General features: G+C 36.4%; 1 protein-coding gene across 1 annotated transcript; it reads left to right on the plus strand.

Annotated features, from left to right (window-relative positions):
• The first annotated feature begins 8,634 nt into the window (after positions 1-8,634).
• Positions 8,635-16,924, plus strand: LOC122279792. The gene is made up of 4 exons (XM_043090622.1): positions 8,635-8,670; positions 14,727-14,814; positions 14,911-15,708; positions 16,606-16,924. Exon 3 carries the CDS (start codon positions 15,013-15,015, stop codon positions 15,706-15,708), a length of 696 nt encoding a protein of 231 aa, XP_042946556.1. The 5' UTR covers positions 8,635-8,670; positions 14,727-14,814; positions 14,911-15,012; the 3' UTR covers positions 16,606-16,924.
• Positions 16,925-19,860: the final 2,936 nt, after the last annotated feature.

A 19,860-nucleotide genomic window follows, 5' to 3' on the forward strand; every position in this document is an offset into this window, starting at 1 on the left:
TTCTAAATATAGATGTTAACATAAAAGGAAATTATCTCAAGAATATCAGAATTATCTAAAATGGAAGATTCAGTGATATGCGGCTTGATTTGTAGAGATTAGGAGGATTTGGTAGTCAATAAATTGATTATGGAACTCGGGAAGATCCCCTCGCATAGATGCTGTGTGCGCTGAATATAACTGGTTTCCTCGCCTAATCACCAAGATGTAAGGTTCTTGATTGAGATGGAAGACTCCTCTTGCCAACCAAACGAGCGGTAAAGCTGCTCGCCTTTGCTAGTTGTTGCCCACGATGTTGGTCTTTAATCGGTTTAACTAGTCACCAAGTCTTCTCGCCTATTTTGATTGCCATTGGGTCTCCTCGCCTATCGAGAGTAATGATTATTCTCTTTGCTTCCCATGGTAAAAGGCTCCTCACCCATTCCAACCGCCTAGAGACTTGTCGCCAAGTCTTTGTGGTTTCTGGTCGCTCCTTTTGGTTGCAAGTTTCTTCACCTACCGAGTGGAAAGTCTTCTTGCCTTTGGGTGAGACAAGTCTCATTGCTGCTCATGGGGCAAGTCTCCTCATCCAAATTTCATTGGCTCTCTTTAGATCTCGCTGCCTTTCATCAGTCTCAATCCTTAGTTTCTTCTTTTGTACCAAAATGTTCTCCTTTTGCACAAAATCTTCTCACTCCTTCAAATCCAAGAAAATAAATAAAAAATATGAAGAAATAAAATAAAATCAATAGTATTGAAGGGAAAATGACACTTTTCATAAATAAAAGAGTGATAAAAATCACATAAAAATAGCACTTATTAGGAAGCAATATCATGTCTTTCAGCATGCCATAAGCTCCACCCTTCCCAAGGGCATAACCCAAGCTATGCCAAGACATTTGAAAATTGAGTACCAAAGTGCTCTGGCCACGTCACTGTGAAGCCCTGCTTTTCCTACACATCCAAGATAATTAATAGATTCATCTATCTACCAATGAATTAATTAGAAATAGGAAAATGACAACACCATAACAATGGCTCAAAGCTATCAAGAATCAATTTGCTTTACCTCGCCATCCTCGGGGGGCTTTAGCCTAAAAGAATCTGCTGTCTCAGAGTCTAGCCCATCTAATACCACAGCTTGATACATCTTAATCTCACCTCCATCGCCAAGATCCTTGGCCATGAAGGTTATATAATACCTGATTACCTTGGAAGCCTGACCCATAACCTTTAAGAGCTTGACAAACTCCAACTCTGCATTGGCATCCTACACACCAACCAAAGCCATCATGAATTTTGTCAGAGTTGGTTCAAATGGGGCAAGAGAGTTAGTGCTAAACGGAAATGAAGAAGAAAATAGAGCATGACAGAGGTTGGAAAGAGTTCCTTTAATTGATTAATTCTATAAAAGTGTGTATATGCTATGTTGTACAGTGTCCTACTTATAGAAGGAATGGAATATTCTATACAAGAATGATAATACATAAATTCCCTTAAATAACTGTATATACTCCTGCTTGCTTATTTGTCATTTTCCTGATTCATTTGGCCAAGTGTTGAGCAACCTGGCAGCTTGTATATTAGCTGGTAACATCCCCCCACAAGATGGGCATAGGTATTTGCTATCTCCATCTTGGATAACAGAAAAGAAAATTGAGCTAAGAGAAATGCTTTGGTGAAAAGATCTGCAAGCTGGAATGAGGATTGGATGTTGCAAGTACGAAGAAAACCAGCTTGAATCTTGTTGCGGATAAGGTGGCAATCCATTTCTATATGTTTGGTGCGCTCGTGAAAGACCAGATTTGTAATACTCAGCCCTAAGGCCCAGCACACAAATGGCCTAACTTTGGAGCTTCAAATAGCAACATTTAGGTATGTTTTTTTTTTTTCTTTTCAGTTTTCCCTTCATCGTGAATTGCTCCTTCTTGTCTGTTATTCCCCAGCTCTCATCCTGAAATCTTCTCCCACTTCCTCTACCAGTTATCCCCATGTAGTTTTCTCATTTTCAAATGCCCATATCAGACTCTACATCTCACTTCTTCTTGCCACTACATTTTGCTGCGATTTTGGTGGATTTTCCAGATTTTGGGCTCTACCGAATGGTGGTAAGATCTTCTCACTCTCACACAATACTCACACCATGCTCTTTCTCTCTTTGTGGTTTTCTCTATTTCAAAAATCTAAGTTTTCACATGTATACCAGTGCGTCTTGGGTTCTCTCTGTGGGTTTCTTTGGTTGCTCTCGTTGTTAAGCCTCCTCATCGGCATGAATTTCTTAGGCAACTATAACTCTCTCTTTGAACTTCGAAATCCTTTTTTTTTTCTTTTTTGTTTGCTTTTTTCTTCTCTTGGTGTTCACTTAACCACCAGAAATATTAGTATTTGATTTTAATTAAAGTCATCTTTGATTTTATTCATTTACTTATTTTTCATCCTTGCCATTTTTTTATTTTTTATTTTTGGCATAGCCGTATGATATCCTTATTGTTGCAAATTTTCTCGTTGCCATTTTTCCTCCAGATTATCTAGTGAACCATGGTAAGCCTCCTCGCTCTCTTTTATCCCATAAAGCCTGGAAATTCTATTACACATCGAGTAGAAGTTTTGTGCTATTATGATAATCATGAATAAATTAGGGAATTACATGAAGTGTTGGTAGGGATGTTGGTCGGATCTAGAATTGTTGGGGCTAGAAGTTGTTGGGAATTTTATTGGGTTATGTTTAAATGGTAGGATCTATAAATGAGTTGTTTTTCTTGTATGTTGATGGTCTAGTTAAATATTGTAGGTTGTTTTGAGTTTTAAAGTGGTTGTTTTGTTGAGATACGATAGTGTGTATAAATACATGATAGATTGGAGTGGATGGGTGATTTATTTGAACTGTTATATGTAACTCAGAGGTTGTTTGAAGTGGGTATTGTATTTATTCATGGATACTTGACTTTTCTGACATGTCGAGAGTAAGTTGGTTAACTAAGGAATGGGAATATTCACTTGACGTGTAAGAGGATTACATGGCTGTTTTGATTGACTTATTTATGCATGGAGCATAGTCAATAGAATTAGTGGTGATGATTTTCGATCATTAAAATTCATTGAATATTTTCTGATTTAGGTGGTGAAACACTTAGAGGTCAAACTCAAGACTAAGTTAACACAACTCAAAGGTTGAGGTAAGTGGGGTTCCTATGCTAGCTTTGCATAAAAAGAAAATGGAATGAGGTTGACTTTTGAAAATATGCATGTTTGTTTTTATTTTAAAGAAATCTGTAAAACAACCTCAATTAATTGTTTCGGCATTACTCATGAACTCTGTATGAAAGAGAAAGTACTTTCATCATAAATGGTGTAAACATGAGCTCATTTTTTAAATGTTTCCAAACTTTGTAAAAAGAGCGAAAAAAGAGCTTCTTAAAGTTTTCTTATGGTTAAAATGAAGATACCTTGATTTCGTTCTGTTGAATATATGAAACGATCTAAAGCTTCTCAGTATTATGTTTTGATATAATGTGTAAGCTGAAAAACTTTGGCATGAGTTTATGATTTTACATCTGAATATGATCTGTTTCTAATGATATGTCTATTCTTATTCTGTTAAGGCCTAGCTACGAGTATAATGGTGGTTTATAACCCTACCATGGGGGTGAAACATGGAATATGGCCCAACCACGGGTATAATTATGGTTTATAATGCTACCACAAGGGTGAAACATGGAATACAGCCCAGCCACGAGTATAATAGTAGTTTATAACCTTACCAAGGCGGTGAAGCATGGTATACGACCCAACCACGGGTATAATTGTGGTTTATAACCCTACCACGGGGGTAAACATAGTATTTGTCCCGATGTGATGCTATGAGATGATATGAATATGATGTTTCAGATTGGATATGCCAAAGGATTTTATTTTTGGAAAAAGTTTATTTTCTAAAAAGTTTTGCTCTGATGTTTTGAAACAAGGTCTGTTTTTTGCTTTCTAAAAGAAAATGTTTTGTTTTGCATTCTGAATGTTATAAATGCTTATGTTTACATACTAGTATAGTTTCTTTGCTTACTAAGTTGTTGATAACTCATCCCCTTATCTCCATAACATTTTTTAGATGACTTTGATGATACAGCTGAAGAGTAATAGAGTATGTGGCAGGGATAGTTGTGGGTAGTGGTAGAGTACCTTGGAGTACGAGTGCTGTTGGAAGATTTATTTATTAAGAAATTTGATTTTAGTATGTTCAAATGATTATGAAGACTTATGTATTATTGCAGTTCATTATGTTAATAGAGACATGTGGAGTAGTTGATTTATTTTATTTGGATTATGGTATTGAGGAGTCGATGAATTGATGTGTAGTTAATTATATGAGAGGAAATTTATATTTGGTTTTGGAGTGTTTGCAAATATAATTTGGATATGAAAGATATGTTAGAAAATTGTTGAAGTGTTTATCAGGTTATAAGAGCTACTCTAAACCTCTGGGATCGGGGCATTACAGTTGGTATCAGAGACAGGTTTGAGGTTCTGCAGACTATATACAAAAGAGGTTTTGAATATCTGTGGGTTTAGGAAGTAATTCTAGATCTGAGATGTAGAAATTAGAAAACTAGGAGATGATCCTGTTGATAATTAAGGTTTTGGGGATAGGATTGAAGGATTTGGGTTCCATGAATCGTAGTCTGCAAGTTCTAATTGTGCACCTAGACTTTTGTATTGAAATGTTAAGGCATTGATTTTTTTAATGAAACTTGAGATTTCTTTTGAAGTTTGTTTTGATTAATATGTATGTATCTAAACTATTTTTACATATATTTATCATATTATTTTACTTTCTTTCGTTTTAACATCTTACTAATTTTAAGTTTCTAGGATAGCTCATCGTTGAGTACAAAATCTTGATGATTTGAACAAAAACAACAATGAGAGGGGCTGCACATTCGAGGAATTCAATCGTACTCATTCACGCACATTTGATGGAAGGGGCGACCCAAATGTAGCTGAGGACTAGATCCAGGATATTGAAGAGATATTCAATGTTTTGGAGTGCACTAACCAACAGAAAGTATGGTTTGTAGCTTTTAAGTTAATCAAAGAAGTGAAAAGATGGTGGAACTCTGAGAAAGCCATCAGAGAAGCCGATGGGACTGGAGAAATGAGTTGGTCTCACTTTGAGCAAAAATTTTTTGATCGCTTTTTCCATAGAGCGGATTGGGAAGCTAGGGCCTGAGAGTTTATGAGCTTGGTACAATGGACCATGAGAGTGCGTCAGTATGCTGCAAAATTTGCAGAGTTATCATGTTTTGCCTCATATCTGATTCCCGATGAGGAGAAGAAAACCCGAAAGTTTGAAGAGGGTTTAAATCACAAGATCTACAAATGGGTCATGGTTTTGCAAATTCAAAACTTTGCAAACTTAGTGCATAAGGCTAAGTTGGTGGAGCAAAATTTCAAGAGAGATGCTAAGCTGCAAGAATAGCGGAAGAGAGCTACCCCACAAGGATCCTCAAGCATGAATCAAGGACCATGGAAGAAAAGAAATGAGGGAGATAACTCCAGTTAGAGGCAGATACAAGGAAATCCATCGAATAACTCTTGCAAGTTCTGTAACCTCGTGCACGCTGGGGAGTGCAGAAAGGAGGTGGGGTGATGTTTCCGTTGTGGGAATGCTGGTCATTTCATTAGAGATTGTCCATTGTTTCGGAGGTTGATGAGTGCACAGAAGTGCACTCTAAATACCCTATTATTGGATTAAAATGCTAAAATGTGACTAGAAATCATAGGAATTCATGTGTATTCTTGAATTGAGTTTATATTTACGTTGGGATACTCCTAAGCAGTTTTTTATGTTTAATTTTGGAGTTTATAAAAGAGCAAGTCAAAGCCCAGCCAAATTCAAATGAGGAATTTCATGGGGTTTGAGAGCAATTTGGATCAAGAAAAAAAATAAACAAAAATCACAAAAGGAAATTGCAAAAAGTCTAAATCTGAAATCTGCTAGGAGACAGTCTTGACATATTTTAGTATTTGACCATAACCTTTTATTCATATATCGGATTGATGAGATTATTGATGCATTAGAAAGCTATCTTAAAGGGCTATAAATTTGTCTCTAATAAGGATTTCCAAATTCGAACTCCTGAAGCACATAAGTGGCTGCCAAGATTAGTCCTAAAATTTAGATGATTTTTTTATGCTGGAAATATGAAGACATTAGGGTTTTTTTTCCTACCCTATATAAGCATATCATTAGCATGAAATGGAGGAGGAGGGGAGGCACAAGAGACAGATTTGAAAAAAATGAGAAAATCACTTTTATGGCTGTTGTTCACTTCAGTTTTCTCTTGAGATTTTTGTTGTCCATTATATTTATGGGTAACTAAATTCTCAAGTAAGGCTAGGGATGAACTTGCATATTAGATGGTATTTTTTATTTATTTTTAATTTATGTATTTGATTTTTAATTATTAAAATTCTTTTATTTTATCATTCTCAATTCATTATTGATGTTTTCTTCTCCGAATAATCATAGAATTTAGTCTATTTATGGATTCGGTCATGCTTTTTCTATTGAATTGATTGATTTTTTTATTATATTTGGATCAATTATTTATCTATATTAATTTAGTTTTTTGCTGCAATATCGCAACCTGAGTATATTGTCATCATTGGATTTTCTCAATAGGAATAATAATTTACGTATTTTAAAAGTGGTGAATAGTTTTTCAAATGGTTACATTTGGTTTAATTTTGGTATATAAATATATACCTTCCGATTGGAAATTTCGGGAATTGAGTTTTCAATTGAGTTATTCAATAAATTAAAAATAATTAAAATACCGAATTTGTGCAAAGGATTCCTGACGCTCTACTGTTCGTCAAATTTGAGTACTTCTTCTGTTAGTAACTTTGTTTCACTTTAATTTGTATTTAAAATTAATCTTTGTTCTCTATTAATTATTTAATATTTTTCTTTAGTTTCTTTGTTCCTTTTGCTATTCTTTTAATTTATCTTCCTGTGGAATTGACACCCCAAAACTGCGATACAACTACCGCGTTATTCTTTGGGCTTAATCAGAGGTCAACAAGAGGCCCAACATAGCTCAAAGCTTTGGGCCGATAAATCAGAGTAACAACCAGCGCAGATCTGTATTGGCACGAGTTTTCGCTTTGACACCAAGGGAAGCGGAGGGCAAGAATGATGTAATCATAGGTATATTCTTAGTTCCTTTCCTCTTTTGAAGGTCTTTTTGTTTGTTAAAAAATTTAGGATGAGCCATTTCAATATCTCTATGGATTATATTTGGTGTAATCACAGGAATTCTTCCCTTTTTCTTTAACAAAGCTACTATTTTGTTTGATTTTGTGGCTACTCACTCTTTTATTTCAATGGAGTATGCCAAGTTTTGTCCTAATGAAGCATAAAGGATGGTTTATAATTTATTAGTCTCAACCCCAGCGGGAGTTTCAGTGACCTGTAGCAAGATTCTTCAAGGGTGTCCAATAGTAATTAGTGGGAGAGAAATGCCAGCTAACCTGATAGTTTTCCCTATGACTGGGTTTGATGTGATATTGGGAATGGATTGGTTAGGTTATATTTATTCCAGTATTGATTGTTTCAAGAATGAGGTGGTGTTCAAACCTCCGGAGGGTGGAGAGTTTTGGTTTATGGGATCTAGAGTACGTGTCCTCCAACCAGTTTTATCTGTTGTCCAGGTGGGTAAGTTAATACGTGATGGATGTCAGGGATATCTGACCTATGTGGTGGATGAACCAAATCAAGAATTGAAGTTAGATGACATCTAGAGTCTTTTCCTGAAAATTTGTCGAGGTTACCATCGGATCAAGAAGTAGAGTTCGCCATTGAACTAGCCCCAGGTACGGTACCTCTTTCCCAAGCCCCTTACTGGATGGCACCATCTGAGTTAGCAAAACTCAAAGATCATTTGCAAGATTTATTGGACAAAGGCTTCATCAGACCCAGTGTGTCACCTTGGGGAGCTTTGGTTTTGTTTGTGAAAAAGAAAGATGGAACAATGAGAATGTGTATAGATTACAGAGAACTTAACCGAGTAACCGTAAAGAATAAATACCCATTGCCCCCACATTGAGGACTTCTTTGATCAATTGCAAGGTGCACAAGCATTTTCTAAGATTGATCTCAGATCGGGTTATCATCAATTGAAGATCAAGGGAGAGGATGTGCGTAAGACAGCATTCAGAACTAGGTACGACCATTATGAATTCTTGGTCATGCCTTTTGGCTTAACTAATGCACAAGCCATATTTATGGATCTGATGAATCTGGCACTACAAGAAAAACCAAGTTTTGCTGCCAAGTTATTATGCTGCGTACATTTTTTAGACGTAACAAAGGGTTAATTACTGTAGCGGCATTTTTCTTGTGGCGGGACTTAAATTCGCAGTGGGTGATATGTATTACGGCGAATTAGACTCGTCGTAAGAATTTATTTCGGTTGTGCACAAGGAAATATGTTTGTCATTCTGTTGCAGCGACATTTTCCCAGTCGCATTAAACTCCACCAGGCAAATGTGAGGAATTGCCTAAAAACGTCTCTCTGCAATCAGTTGTGCCATCGAAATTTTCCAGAAATTGGCTTCTCGATGACCATCGACCTCGACACCTGACACCTTCCACCACCTCCATGCCGTCGTTCCACGCCTCCCGCCTGGCCGGTAAGTTGATCTCCTTTGTCTCTCTCTTTATATTTCACCATACGTTCGTATAATTCTCTCTCTCCCTCTCTCTTCCTACCCAATCAAGGCTGCCCCATTGTGCAAACCTATGCGCTTCACAGCTTCCTCCACACTTACTAATTTGAGCTTACTATCTCATCTCCTTTCAATCTAGCTGGAATAGGGTCTCCCTCAATCCGTGTCTATCTCTCTCAGATTTTGGGTTTCTAAAATCACAAGTTATGTCTTGGTCATTTGCAAGTGATAGGTAAAATTGCCATGCTTTATCTACTTTACAATAATTTATTTGTGGAAGGATTTGTTTTGAGAAGTTTTTAGATGCTAGCATATACGTACTTGTGAGTTTTTGGGGGTTTGGCCAACGTAGAACAGGGTCCAAGCAAATGGGATTAAATTCATGTATGTGGGATGTTGTATGATTTTGGTGGCAGATGGGGTTGATCGCAGCAATAAATGGATTGATGGAGGATTTTGTTTGATGCCTTTAATATTTCCCTTTGTTAGCTGCCCAAATCTAACAAACAGCTACTGGAACCCGTGTGGTTGTGCAAAGCAGAGAAATTGTAATAGTGACATGAAATAAGTAAAAATAGGACTGGTATAATCTTTTACTTTACTGAAATATGCTTGCTTAGAAAAACAAAAAAAGTATAAATAGGACTGGGAAATAGTCAAGCTACATAAAGTTCAACCTCTAGTAGTAATTGAATCATACTAGCTGAGGTTTACAACAAGATCCTTCTAACAAAAGTAGTTTTTTTATTTTTATTTTTTTGGCTTGGTCTATTGTATTACCTGTCTCCCTTACTAAAAAAAAAAAAAAAGTATTTAAGGGACATTTGTGGCTAGTTTTCATGAAGGATCAACGAATTTCATCTTGCATCTATAACCAATATGCGTGATTTACAACAAGTTTTATTTGTTAGTAGTTTTCATGATTTGTTTGTATCCCTCTCTCTTGGTTTTCTGACTTGGTAAAACAGTGTATTATGTCTAGCTTCCGCAACATCCCTTGTAATTTTCTAACAAACCTTTTGCATTTGATGACAAAAACAAGACCCAGTAATTTCTGCTTGGTTCCTCTTCTGCCTTATAGCCATCCTACCCACTTGGAGAAGTTACCATAAGCGGCTACAACAATTTATCATACTTGTTGGATAGAAAACATGTATTTAATTTCCACTCTATCCAAGTTACTAGTTTCATAGGGAACCCAAAAAATTCATTTAAGCACCTGAAGTTTTTGCCACAGATAATATAACCAGTTTTCTGAATGTACTGCAATTGAAGAGAAAATGAAATTTTGAGAGAGAATCTCACCTAGACAAACTGGATTTTAGATTAAGTGCATTAATCTGAAATGGTTTACTTATCAAGTTATGTTAAAGTATAGACTTGCTTGCTAGCCTGATCTGTGGTTTGCTTAATTTCTGTGAATATAACAATAATTCAAATCAGCGATTTTACAGCATAGTAGAAAACAACTATTAATGACATAAAACATCGTGTTTGTAACTTTTCTCTTGTTCCTGACATTTTTTACTTTGATATTGTTGATCTGAAAAACATCCATATATGTTATTTATATATATGGATGTGAATAGCATTCCATTTCATAATAGTACTAGCCTTTGTGTAATGGTAGAAATCATAATGCTTAAGTAATTATGCCATATTAACAAGTTGTGTTATTGTTTCATATATATATGTATTTCTCTTCTTCTTCTTTTTTTTTTTTTTTTTTTCCAGAATGTTACACTTCATGAAAACTCCAAAGATAGATACATATGACAAGTTTTCTAAATTACCAACCAGATCAACTACTGTATTTGGTATCAATGATGCTAACTTGGGAAGATATTGAGCATAATCATGCAAATTCTATTATCATGTGAAACTTTTCAGCTAGCCACTAGGCTGAAATATGCTCTTCCTCTTCCTTCACTCATCCCCCTAACAACGAGTTCGCAGGTAGTCAACAAACCTCCCCCCCCCCCCCATCTCCGCTACCCTGCACTACCCATCCCCTCCCCTCGAGGTCATCTCTCCTCCATTCTCTCTCCTACTTTTCCTCCCCTGTTGCCATCTACTTTCTCTATTTAGCTTAGTTTTCCTCCTCCATCAATTTTTAGAAGGATCTTAAAATCCACCATTTCTTTTTGGGTCAGAAAAACATTCCCATTTTCTCTTCTGCCCAGCTCTCATCTTCTCTCTACATCTCTTGACTCTATGGTTCAGTAGCAGTAATTTATTCTTCATTGGCTACAGTTAGGGTCAGGAGGTTTATACATTTACACATCTTTCTTGTTCTTCCTTTGGTTCACCACCTTCTTTTTTAACATTCAGTTATGGATTTTCATTTTTTATCCAAGTTACTAAGTTGTGTCTTTGTTAAATTGACAAATGACCTTCTCTATTGTTTATTTTCTGATTCAGCCTTAATGAAGTCTGTGGTGGATCAAAATTAATACAGAATATCTTGCAGGATTTTCAAATTATCTTTTCTAATATATTATGTTGACAGTTTCTTTTACTATATGCTTGAACAAGGCTTGAATCAGTGCAAAACTTTATTAATTTTGGTGAAGTCCAGTATTTATTTTTTTGCGCCTGAGATTTTTTTACTTTTTTAAATGGTTATTCTTCAAGGGGAGGGGTATTTTGTGTTGGGCAGGGGAGATGGATTGAATGGCATGGGGTAGTGCGGGGCATGGGAGATGGGGGAGGGTATGACTACATGCAGATTGTTTGTCGAAAACCCCTCATGGATCCTTGTAGAATGCCCCATGGCAGCTCCACCTATTCAAACGGGAGCAACATAATATATCCATAGTACCACTTGAGCTATATATATATATATAGTCGATGCTGAAATTTGATCATATATATAACACCCTGGGGAAGCTGCTGTTATGTATTAAAATTGTTGAAGGAACTTCCCTTGCATGCATGCAACATATATCACCTTGATGCAATATGCCAGATCATTCATGAATTATTATTATTAGCGTATACTTGAGAGACACAAAATCTCTTTGGAGAGATTTTTGTGAAATAGACAACCCAACACCCTTTTCCATAGCTGCAGTTTAGGTTGTTTCTTTCCATCTCCACGTTATAATAAATTTTTCCATGATATTCAATCATGGGAAATCATGGGAACACGTTATTATTATCAATATAAGATACTAACTTTTTTTCAATCATGGGAAATCATGGGAACACGTTATTAGTATCAAGAATGAGGATATATTTATGACGTATTACAAAATAACAGTTGTCCTAAAACATCATCAATTACCAGCTTTTACATGATATTTGCTTAGACTATACCGATAACTATCCAACTCCGTTATTTTCATTTTACAGTGATTTTGACATGGACAAAAGTTGGATGCATATAACTGACCGATTTAGGTCCACAGAATATCAGGAAGGGGTACATCAATTCATTACATTGGCCCAAGCTCATGCAACAACAAACAATATTAGGTGTCCTTGTCGTAACTGTTGTAATAACTTCTTCCAGACTATAGACTTGGTGCAAAGACACCTATTCACTATAGGAATTGATGAAAAATACACCGAATGGATTTTCCATGGAGAGGAAGAGACTTGGGATGCTAATGACATTGATGATGAAGTCAGTGAAGTGCAAAATGATGACTACGTTGATGACATGGATGAAATGTTAGATGATATCCAGCTTGGATCATTTACAAATGTGGAGCAAGTTGAAGGGTCTACCAGTGAAGGACCCACCTATGTTGACCCAAGGGCAAAAAGTTTTGGCCAATTATTGGAAGATGCTAAACGTCCACTCTCTCCAGGATGTGCTAAGTTCTCAAAGTTATCATTCATTGTGAAATTGTTGCATATAAGGACAATTGGGGGGTGGAGTGTTAAGTCATTTGACATGCTACTAAAGTTGTTGAAAACTTCTTTTCCGGATGCAGTTTTGCCTGAATCATGCCGCGAGTCACGAAGGATGGAGCAGGCCCTTGGTTTTGGTTACATAAAAATTGATGTATGTCCAAATGATTGTATACTATACTGGAAAGAAAATTCTGACAGGTATGATTGTCCCAAATGTAGTATGTCAAGATGGGTAACCCGCACCACTAAACAGAAAAAAATCCCCCACAAATTTCTTCGATATTTTCCATTAACACCAAGATTGAAAAGGTTGTTCATGTCGAAAGATACAGCTGTAGCCATGCGGTGGCACAAAGAAGAAGGCATTGACGATTCGAATGTGATGAGACATCCACATGACTCAGTTGGGTGGAAGGAATTTGATCAAAAGCATCTATCATTTTCTCTTGATGCTCGTAATGTGCGCCTTGGTCTAGCCAGTGATGGATTCAACCCTTTCAATAATATGAGCAAACCTTATAGTGTATGGCCAGTAATACTTGTCCCTTACAACCTGCCGCCATGGTTGTGCATGAAAGACCAGTTCTTCATGCTGTCTCTTTTAATTCCTGGACCAAAGGCACCAGGCAATGAGATCGATGTGTATTTGCGGCCTCTTATTGATGAATTGAATGACTTGTGGGAAACTGGTGTTGAGACGTATGATGCATCGAGAAAACAATCTTTTCAATTACATGCAGCATTATTATGGACGATTAATGACTTCCCCGCATATGGAAATCTTTCTGGGTGGAGCACGAAAGGAAAATTGCCATGTCCAACTTGTAATGCTGATACTGAATCTTTGTGGTTGAAATATGGTAAAAACATTGTTATATGGGTCATCGTCGTTTCCTATCTCTAGAACATACTTGGAGGAAGAAAAAGGCTAATTTTAATGGCAATACTGATCACCGCAACCCACCTTCTGAATTATCTGGCCATGATCTACTGGATCAACTAAGTAATGTTGGGGATGTATTATTTGGAAAAGGTGGAAGGAAGAGAAAGCGAAGACCCGATGAATTGAATTGGACAAAAACAAGTATCTTTTTCCAGTTACCTTATTGGTCAACATTGAAAATTCGACATAATCTTGACGTAATGCATATTGAGAAGAACATTTGTGACAACATGTTGGGAACTTTGATGGCGATTCCAGGAAAAACAAAAGATTCAATTAATGCACGTAGGGACTTGTCCATTCTTGGTATAAAGAAGGAATTACATTTACAAGAACATGGACAAAAACTTGTTATGCCACCTGCGTGTTACACGTTGCATGGAGATGAGAGGAGAAGTTTTTGCCAGTGGCTACAAGCTGTGAAATTTCCAGATGGATTTGCTGCAAATATTGCTAGATGTGTAACGTTAAATGGTTGTAAAATATCAGGAATGAAGAGTCATGATTGTCATATTTTCCTCCAAAGACTACTTCCTGTATCTATTGCCGGGTACCTGTGACCTGACATCAGATTGGCTTTGACTGAACTAAGCTCATTTTTTGGACAATTGTTCACACGCACATTGGATGTAGATGTCTTGAAGCGGCTTGAGAATGATATACCAATCATCCTTTGCAAACTTGAGATGATACTCCCACCTTCATTCTTTGATGTAATGGTGCACCTATCTATTCATCTACCACGTGAGGCATTGTATGCAGGGCCTGTAAAATATAGGTGGATGTATCCGTTTGAGAGGTATTTGGGAAAATTTAAGCGTTATGTCCGAAACAAGGCTCGTGCTGAAGGCTCAATTGCCAAGGCTTACATTCACATCGAGTGCTTGACTTTTTGTTCGATATATCTCCATGATATCGAAACTAGATATCATAGAGAAGAGCACAATGTTGATGTTTGTGAAGGATGTAACAAATCAGATTTTTCAATATTCACACAAAAGGTAAGGCCATTGGGTGCTTCAAGTCCAACTCGACCAGATAATAAAACATTTACCAAACTATGTTGGTATGTCCTCAACAATTGTCCTGAGATTACCGTCTACCTTGAGTAAGTATCGTCTTTTAATTTGCTTAATTGTTGCCTCTTACCGCATTTGCCTATTTGCATGAATAAAGTCCATTGGTGACAATATTTTGTTTTTATGCATTAATGCAGGGAGCATTATAACATATTGAAAGACGAAGGTGTAATTAACATTGATGATGTGCACGAAAATCAATTCCCGTTATGGTTCAAGGAGCGCGTGAGTGCCTTGTTTCTAACATGCTGTGGGCCAAATCTAGGGCCTTTGCTGTTTTGTCCAATTTTATACAACTAACACTTTGTTAATCTGAACCAGATTAGGCAATTGCGTAATTCAGTCCCCGATGAGGTGTCCGATGATCTTTACGCACTAGCATGTGGACCTGACCTGTGGGTTGCATCATATACTGGGTGCATTATGAATGGAACTACGTTCCACACAAAGCAACGTGAAGAACATCGTCTTACACAAAACAGTGGTGTGCTTGTTCCTGGAGATCATCAAGGTAGGCCTATTGACTTCTACGAAGTAGTAATGGACATCATCGAGCTCAACTATCTAGGATGGCATCATGTATATTTGTTCAAATGTGATTGGTTTGATGTATGTGATATGAGAAGAGGAGTTCATGTTGGCAATCACTTTACAAGTCTCGACTCAACTCGCAAATGTTACAAGGACGACCCTTTTGTACTTGCATGCCAAGCATCCCAAGTCTTTTATCTGAAAGATACGAGTTTAGGGAGAAATTGGCTAGTAGTACAGAAGGTCACTAGTAGGAATGTTTATGACATCCCCAGCACAACAGTTGGGGATGACGATGATGATGAATTGCCTAAGGATGAAGCATACCAGGATGAAGAATATTCTCCACCAGCTCATTTTGTACATCAAGATGATACATGCGTTGATATGCCTTTGCATCGATTAGATATAGACCCCATTGTACTTGATGAGACAGTTATGTTACACCACCCCGATCCAAGAGTTGATGAGGATGAGTTTCTTAGTAACGAGTCACCCTCGGATGAGAGTGGCTCATATTGTGACAATACATCAGAGTCAAGCGAAGAGGATGGAGATGATGATCATGAAACTGACTCTAATGATTAAGTAAGCATTCTTTGTTTATATAATGTTTGATAGATAATGTGTCCAAGGTTAAATATGTTTACAGCCCCCTATAGATAGCATTCTTATTAGCTAACATATATATGTTCCTGTGTGTGTAAAAGTGCATGTGTGTGTGTGTGTACCATGCATAAGTATGAAAATGTGATGGAGAAATGTGTATGTCCATTAATAGGTACATACATAAACTGTTTTTCATTTGGTAGGTTCATTGAAAAGGTGACAACTCAGACCCACTGAAATCGTTGTCTATCAATAGTCTTTATAACTGGTGACAGTAATGAACCACTGTTTTAATCCCTTCCATGTGCCATTTTTAAAGGTTTTAGTTTGAATGGTAAATCCATATAGGCTTTAACATAAGATTGTATTTAAGAAATAGCACACCATTAAGAGACTATTGTGTAAATGATATTTTTGAAAAAGAGGTTTCTAGCAGGTGTACAGAATTTGTTAAACTAAAACAGGAACCATTTATTGTCCAATGGTATGGCATTCTGTGCTCAACTACATATTTTATTGGGTTTGTTCATTAAGCATGTACATGTATAGTACTATAAATCTTGCCTATTGTGAGGATGTCAATGAAAATAGTATAAGGCATGTTGGAATTGCAGGGAAACAAACCGAAGGGAAAATTATGATATTATAGCCATTGTACCTATAGCCATTGTACCAGTAGCTGAAACAATGATTTGATAGGCACATTTGTATGAGAATGCACATAGTTTTCTTTCTTTGCTATGTGTTTGGCCTTGTTCCTTTGTTCATGTTAAATGGATGTAAATTATTTTGCCTATTATGTTATGTGCTGTGCCTTTTTATTTCATTGCATCGACTTCAATTTATTCACACTTTTCCATTACCTTTTTTCTACAGTGCATCGAGTGCCTTGATATATATTGGAGAAATTGGTGGGGAAAGTACAATGACAGAGCATAGTGCAACTAGTAGGCATATTTTTGTGGAAAGTTGCAAATTATTGAATCTGAGATTTTAGTTGTAACTAATAAAGAGTTTGACTTTGAAAATTTGTATATTAATGCAGTCTTGAACTTTGTCAAGGATGAATTTATTTCTGCATGGATCTTGTAATACCAAGCATTTTGCCAAACTATACATGTAACTGCCTTTTCTATTAATATGAGATACTCATGGACGATTGATGATCAAATCAATCGGTGATGATTTGTTTGTACAGAGATTTTACAGCTCTGTATCGGGACTATCTATTGCAGAATTCAGAAAACATGTATGGTCTACTGAGAGAATCTTTGAGTGTTACTCAGCTGAAAATCTGTTGGTTGATCTGCCCCACAAAGGTTTATACTAAGTGCATGAAAACAGGGCATATTAGATAAATAAAAGGTTTATTGTTTTGCCTATTATGTAATAAACACGTTTACTTGAGTCATGGTATGCCCAATAGAGACAAATGTTCTGGAGTGCAGATTGGAGATGAAATCTTCAAGTAATGGATGTAATAAACCGACCATTTGACTTCCAAAAGCTGTGGTTGAAAAGGTTCACTCATGTGGTATGAGTAATGGATTTCTCAATCTTCGACAACTATATATTTATTTTTATGAGACTACGTACTGTGTTCAACTATAATTATTTCATTGCACATGGTAAACGAGGAATAGATCAATGGATCAACAACAAGGGTTTTATATTATAATAATAAAGTCCATTAATGATTCCTGGAAGCCATTTGTTAAAATATATTGTCGTATTACAAGTGCCACTTAATTTGTTGGTGAGGTCCACATGTAGATATTGTTTTGGTAAAGTTCACTCAAATATATAAAGTTTTGACTAATAAAACTTGAATCATTCAGAAAAGGCCAATTCGGCGTGGCTATATATATTTATGAGGGTGGGAACAAAACCTTTCCTTGTATGTGGTTTCGATCCTGGCCATTTAATATTTGTCCTGCAGCCTATGTGGCACCAATATTTGATATTTATTAAAAGCTGCAATTCTAATAATTTGGTATCAAGAGCATCGTACGTACATATGGGACATAGGTGGTTTTTATATACAAGGAAAAGAAATGTTCGCTAGCTGACCATTTCATGCATGGAGGCTGTACATGAACTCCAGCTTTCAATAAGATATTTTGGCAAAAAAATAAAATATTCAGATTTCAATAAGAATAAGACTTGTATTAATGGACAAGAATTCTACATCTCTTTATTGTATTGTATGCTTTAGTGTACAATAAGAATAAGAATAAAATGTGAAGTAGGCAGGATCAAGTACTGGGTCCCATGGACTGTACAATTAGAGAGTACAAGAAGACTTGGAGTAAAAACTATGTGGCAGGAGTGTGAAATTTCTTGAAGCGACAAAATGTGGGGGGAAAGTTGACTGTTGCCTTTTTCAGTCTTAAAGCAAATAAAGTAGACTACTTTCCAGCCCCAGTTTCCACATGTTACTCAGCTGACCTCGAAAGGCAAAGTTTTGGATTTTGCTGAAAAGTCACTTTCTCACTGGCTGGATTTTTCAATACTTTCCATTTAGGTTGTCGATATCCATGTAAGTTGACTCCAACATGCTAAGTCCCATTGTACTTTGTCTGTGGTGCACCTTATTTTGTTTAGTAACCTGAAATCAGGTTACTAACTTGAATCCATGATATGCCTTAACTGTTAACTCGAGTCATTTTAACTGCTCCATGTTTATGCAAAGTTGATGAGATGTGATTTCTCACCTCTCTCTAATAATCTACATTTGCAAATGAATGTAAACATAATCAAGTGATTTCTTGGGAAAATATATCTATCTATCTATATATATATATATATAATCTAACCAGTTCCAAGGGCAGTTGATATGCCCAAGTCGTAGAATTATTTAATATAAGGACTTTTCTTTCCATTTATTGTAATAGAATATTTTTTGTTATAATCAATGTTAGAAAAGAGTGGAGAAAAGTTGGGAGCAAAAGACTACCAACTTGGAATTTACCTTAGTCCACTCTGTACGGGTACCTTCTCCATAATGGTTCACTTCTATAGTGCCTTTGTAAGTTTTGTCTGACAACGCTTCATGCAAATCTATTTATTTGGTTATCCTTAATGATATGCAACATATGAGATACACGATGTTGTGATGTGTGCTGAGTAAACTGACATTTTCTTGATGTCAGTTAAGATTATGGAAATATCTTGGTATGTAAAAATAGATGCATTTAGCTAGTTAAATATTTGGTGAAGGCTCAGTTTATCTTTCCCCAGTAATAGAGCTATTAAACTGTCCAGGATTTTGCAAGTAGGGTGATTTTGCTTCACCATTTGATAAGTTGACACATATAGACGTGCAATTAAGTGCAAAAAGAATAAGAAACAAAAGACTGTTTTTAAGTCACCTGCATGGAACCAACAAGACTGAGTACATATGCTTCTCTACAGCCATAGTATAACAAGGTACAAGCAGTTTCCATGCTACTATCAGTTCATTGTGTTATCCACCATGGATTTGTCTGTAAATAATCATGAAACTAGCACACCAACAATGACACAATTATGCTAATAAATTACTTTATTTTATTTAGTCATGGACACAGTTATGCCAACTCTGTTTGTGTGGATAATGTAGCTACTAAAATATATATATTTCCGACAATCATTTGTATTCCTAACTCTGCTGACAGTTTGGTCCCTTGATGTAATCTAGTGTATGATGATTAAATGTTAAGTAAATCCAATTGATTGTATAAGAGACTAAATAAGTTCTGGTTGTACGTAGACAGTTGTATATAACATTTGTTCCATTTATAAACTCATGATGTTAACCCCATCCTGTCAGCATTTGGCCATGACAGTTTTTATTGATCAATGTTAGATTCAAGTGTCAATCAATTGTAAGTAAGGCTTGCCATGAGAGGAACAAGAAGAGGAGTTGGTGGACATGGCCGGATGACACAAACTCGCAATGTCCCAAGTCATGGCTGCACATGGAGTGGTCCAACTCCTCAAGAGTAGCCTAGTAGGTGGACACGAAGTGTTGAGAAAAGCATTGGATCAGATGACTCAACTCAGCCCCCAGATATGGTTTTGGGTACTGATGTTAATGAAATTAACAGTGGTACTGCAGATGATGTGCCTGAGTGTAATGGTAATACAAGA

This window comes from Carya illinoinensis, chromosome 10, assembly GCF_018687715.1.
Source record: "Carya illinoinensis cultivar Pawnee chromosome 10, C.illinoinensisPawnee_v1, whole genome shotgun sequence".
Lineage (NCBI taxonomy): Eukaryota > Viridiplantae > Streptophyta > Magnoliopsida > Fagales > Juglandaceae > Carya > Carya illinoinensis.

What these genes read in the sequence shown, in the direction of transcription:
- LOC122279792 (XM_043090622.1), top strand. Translation starts at nt 15,013, where the DNA reads ATGAATGGAACTACGTTCCACACAAAGCAACGTGAAGAACATCGTCTT.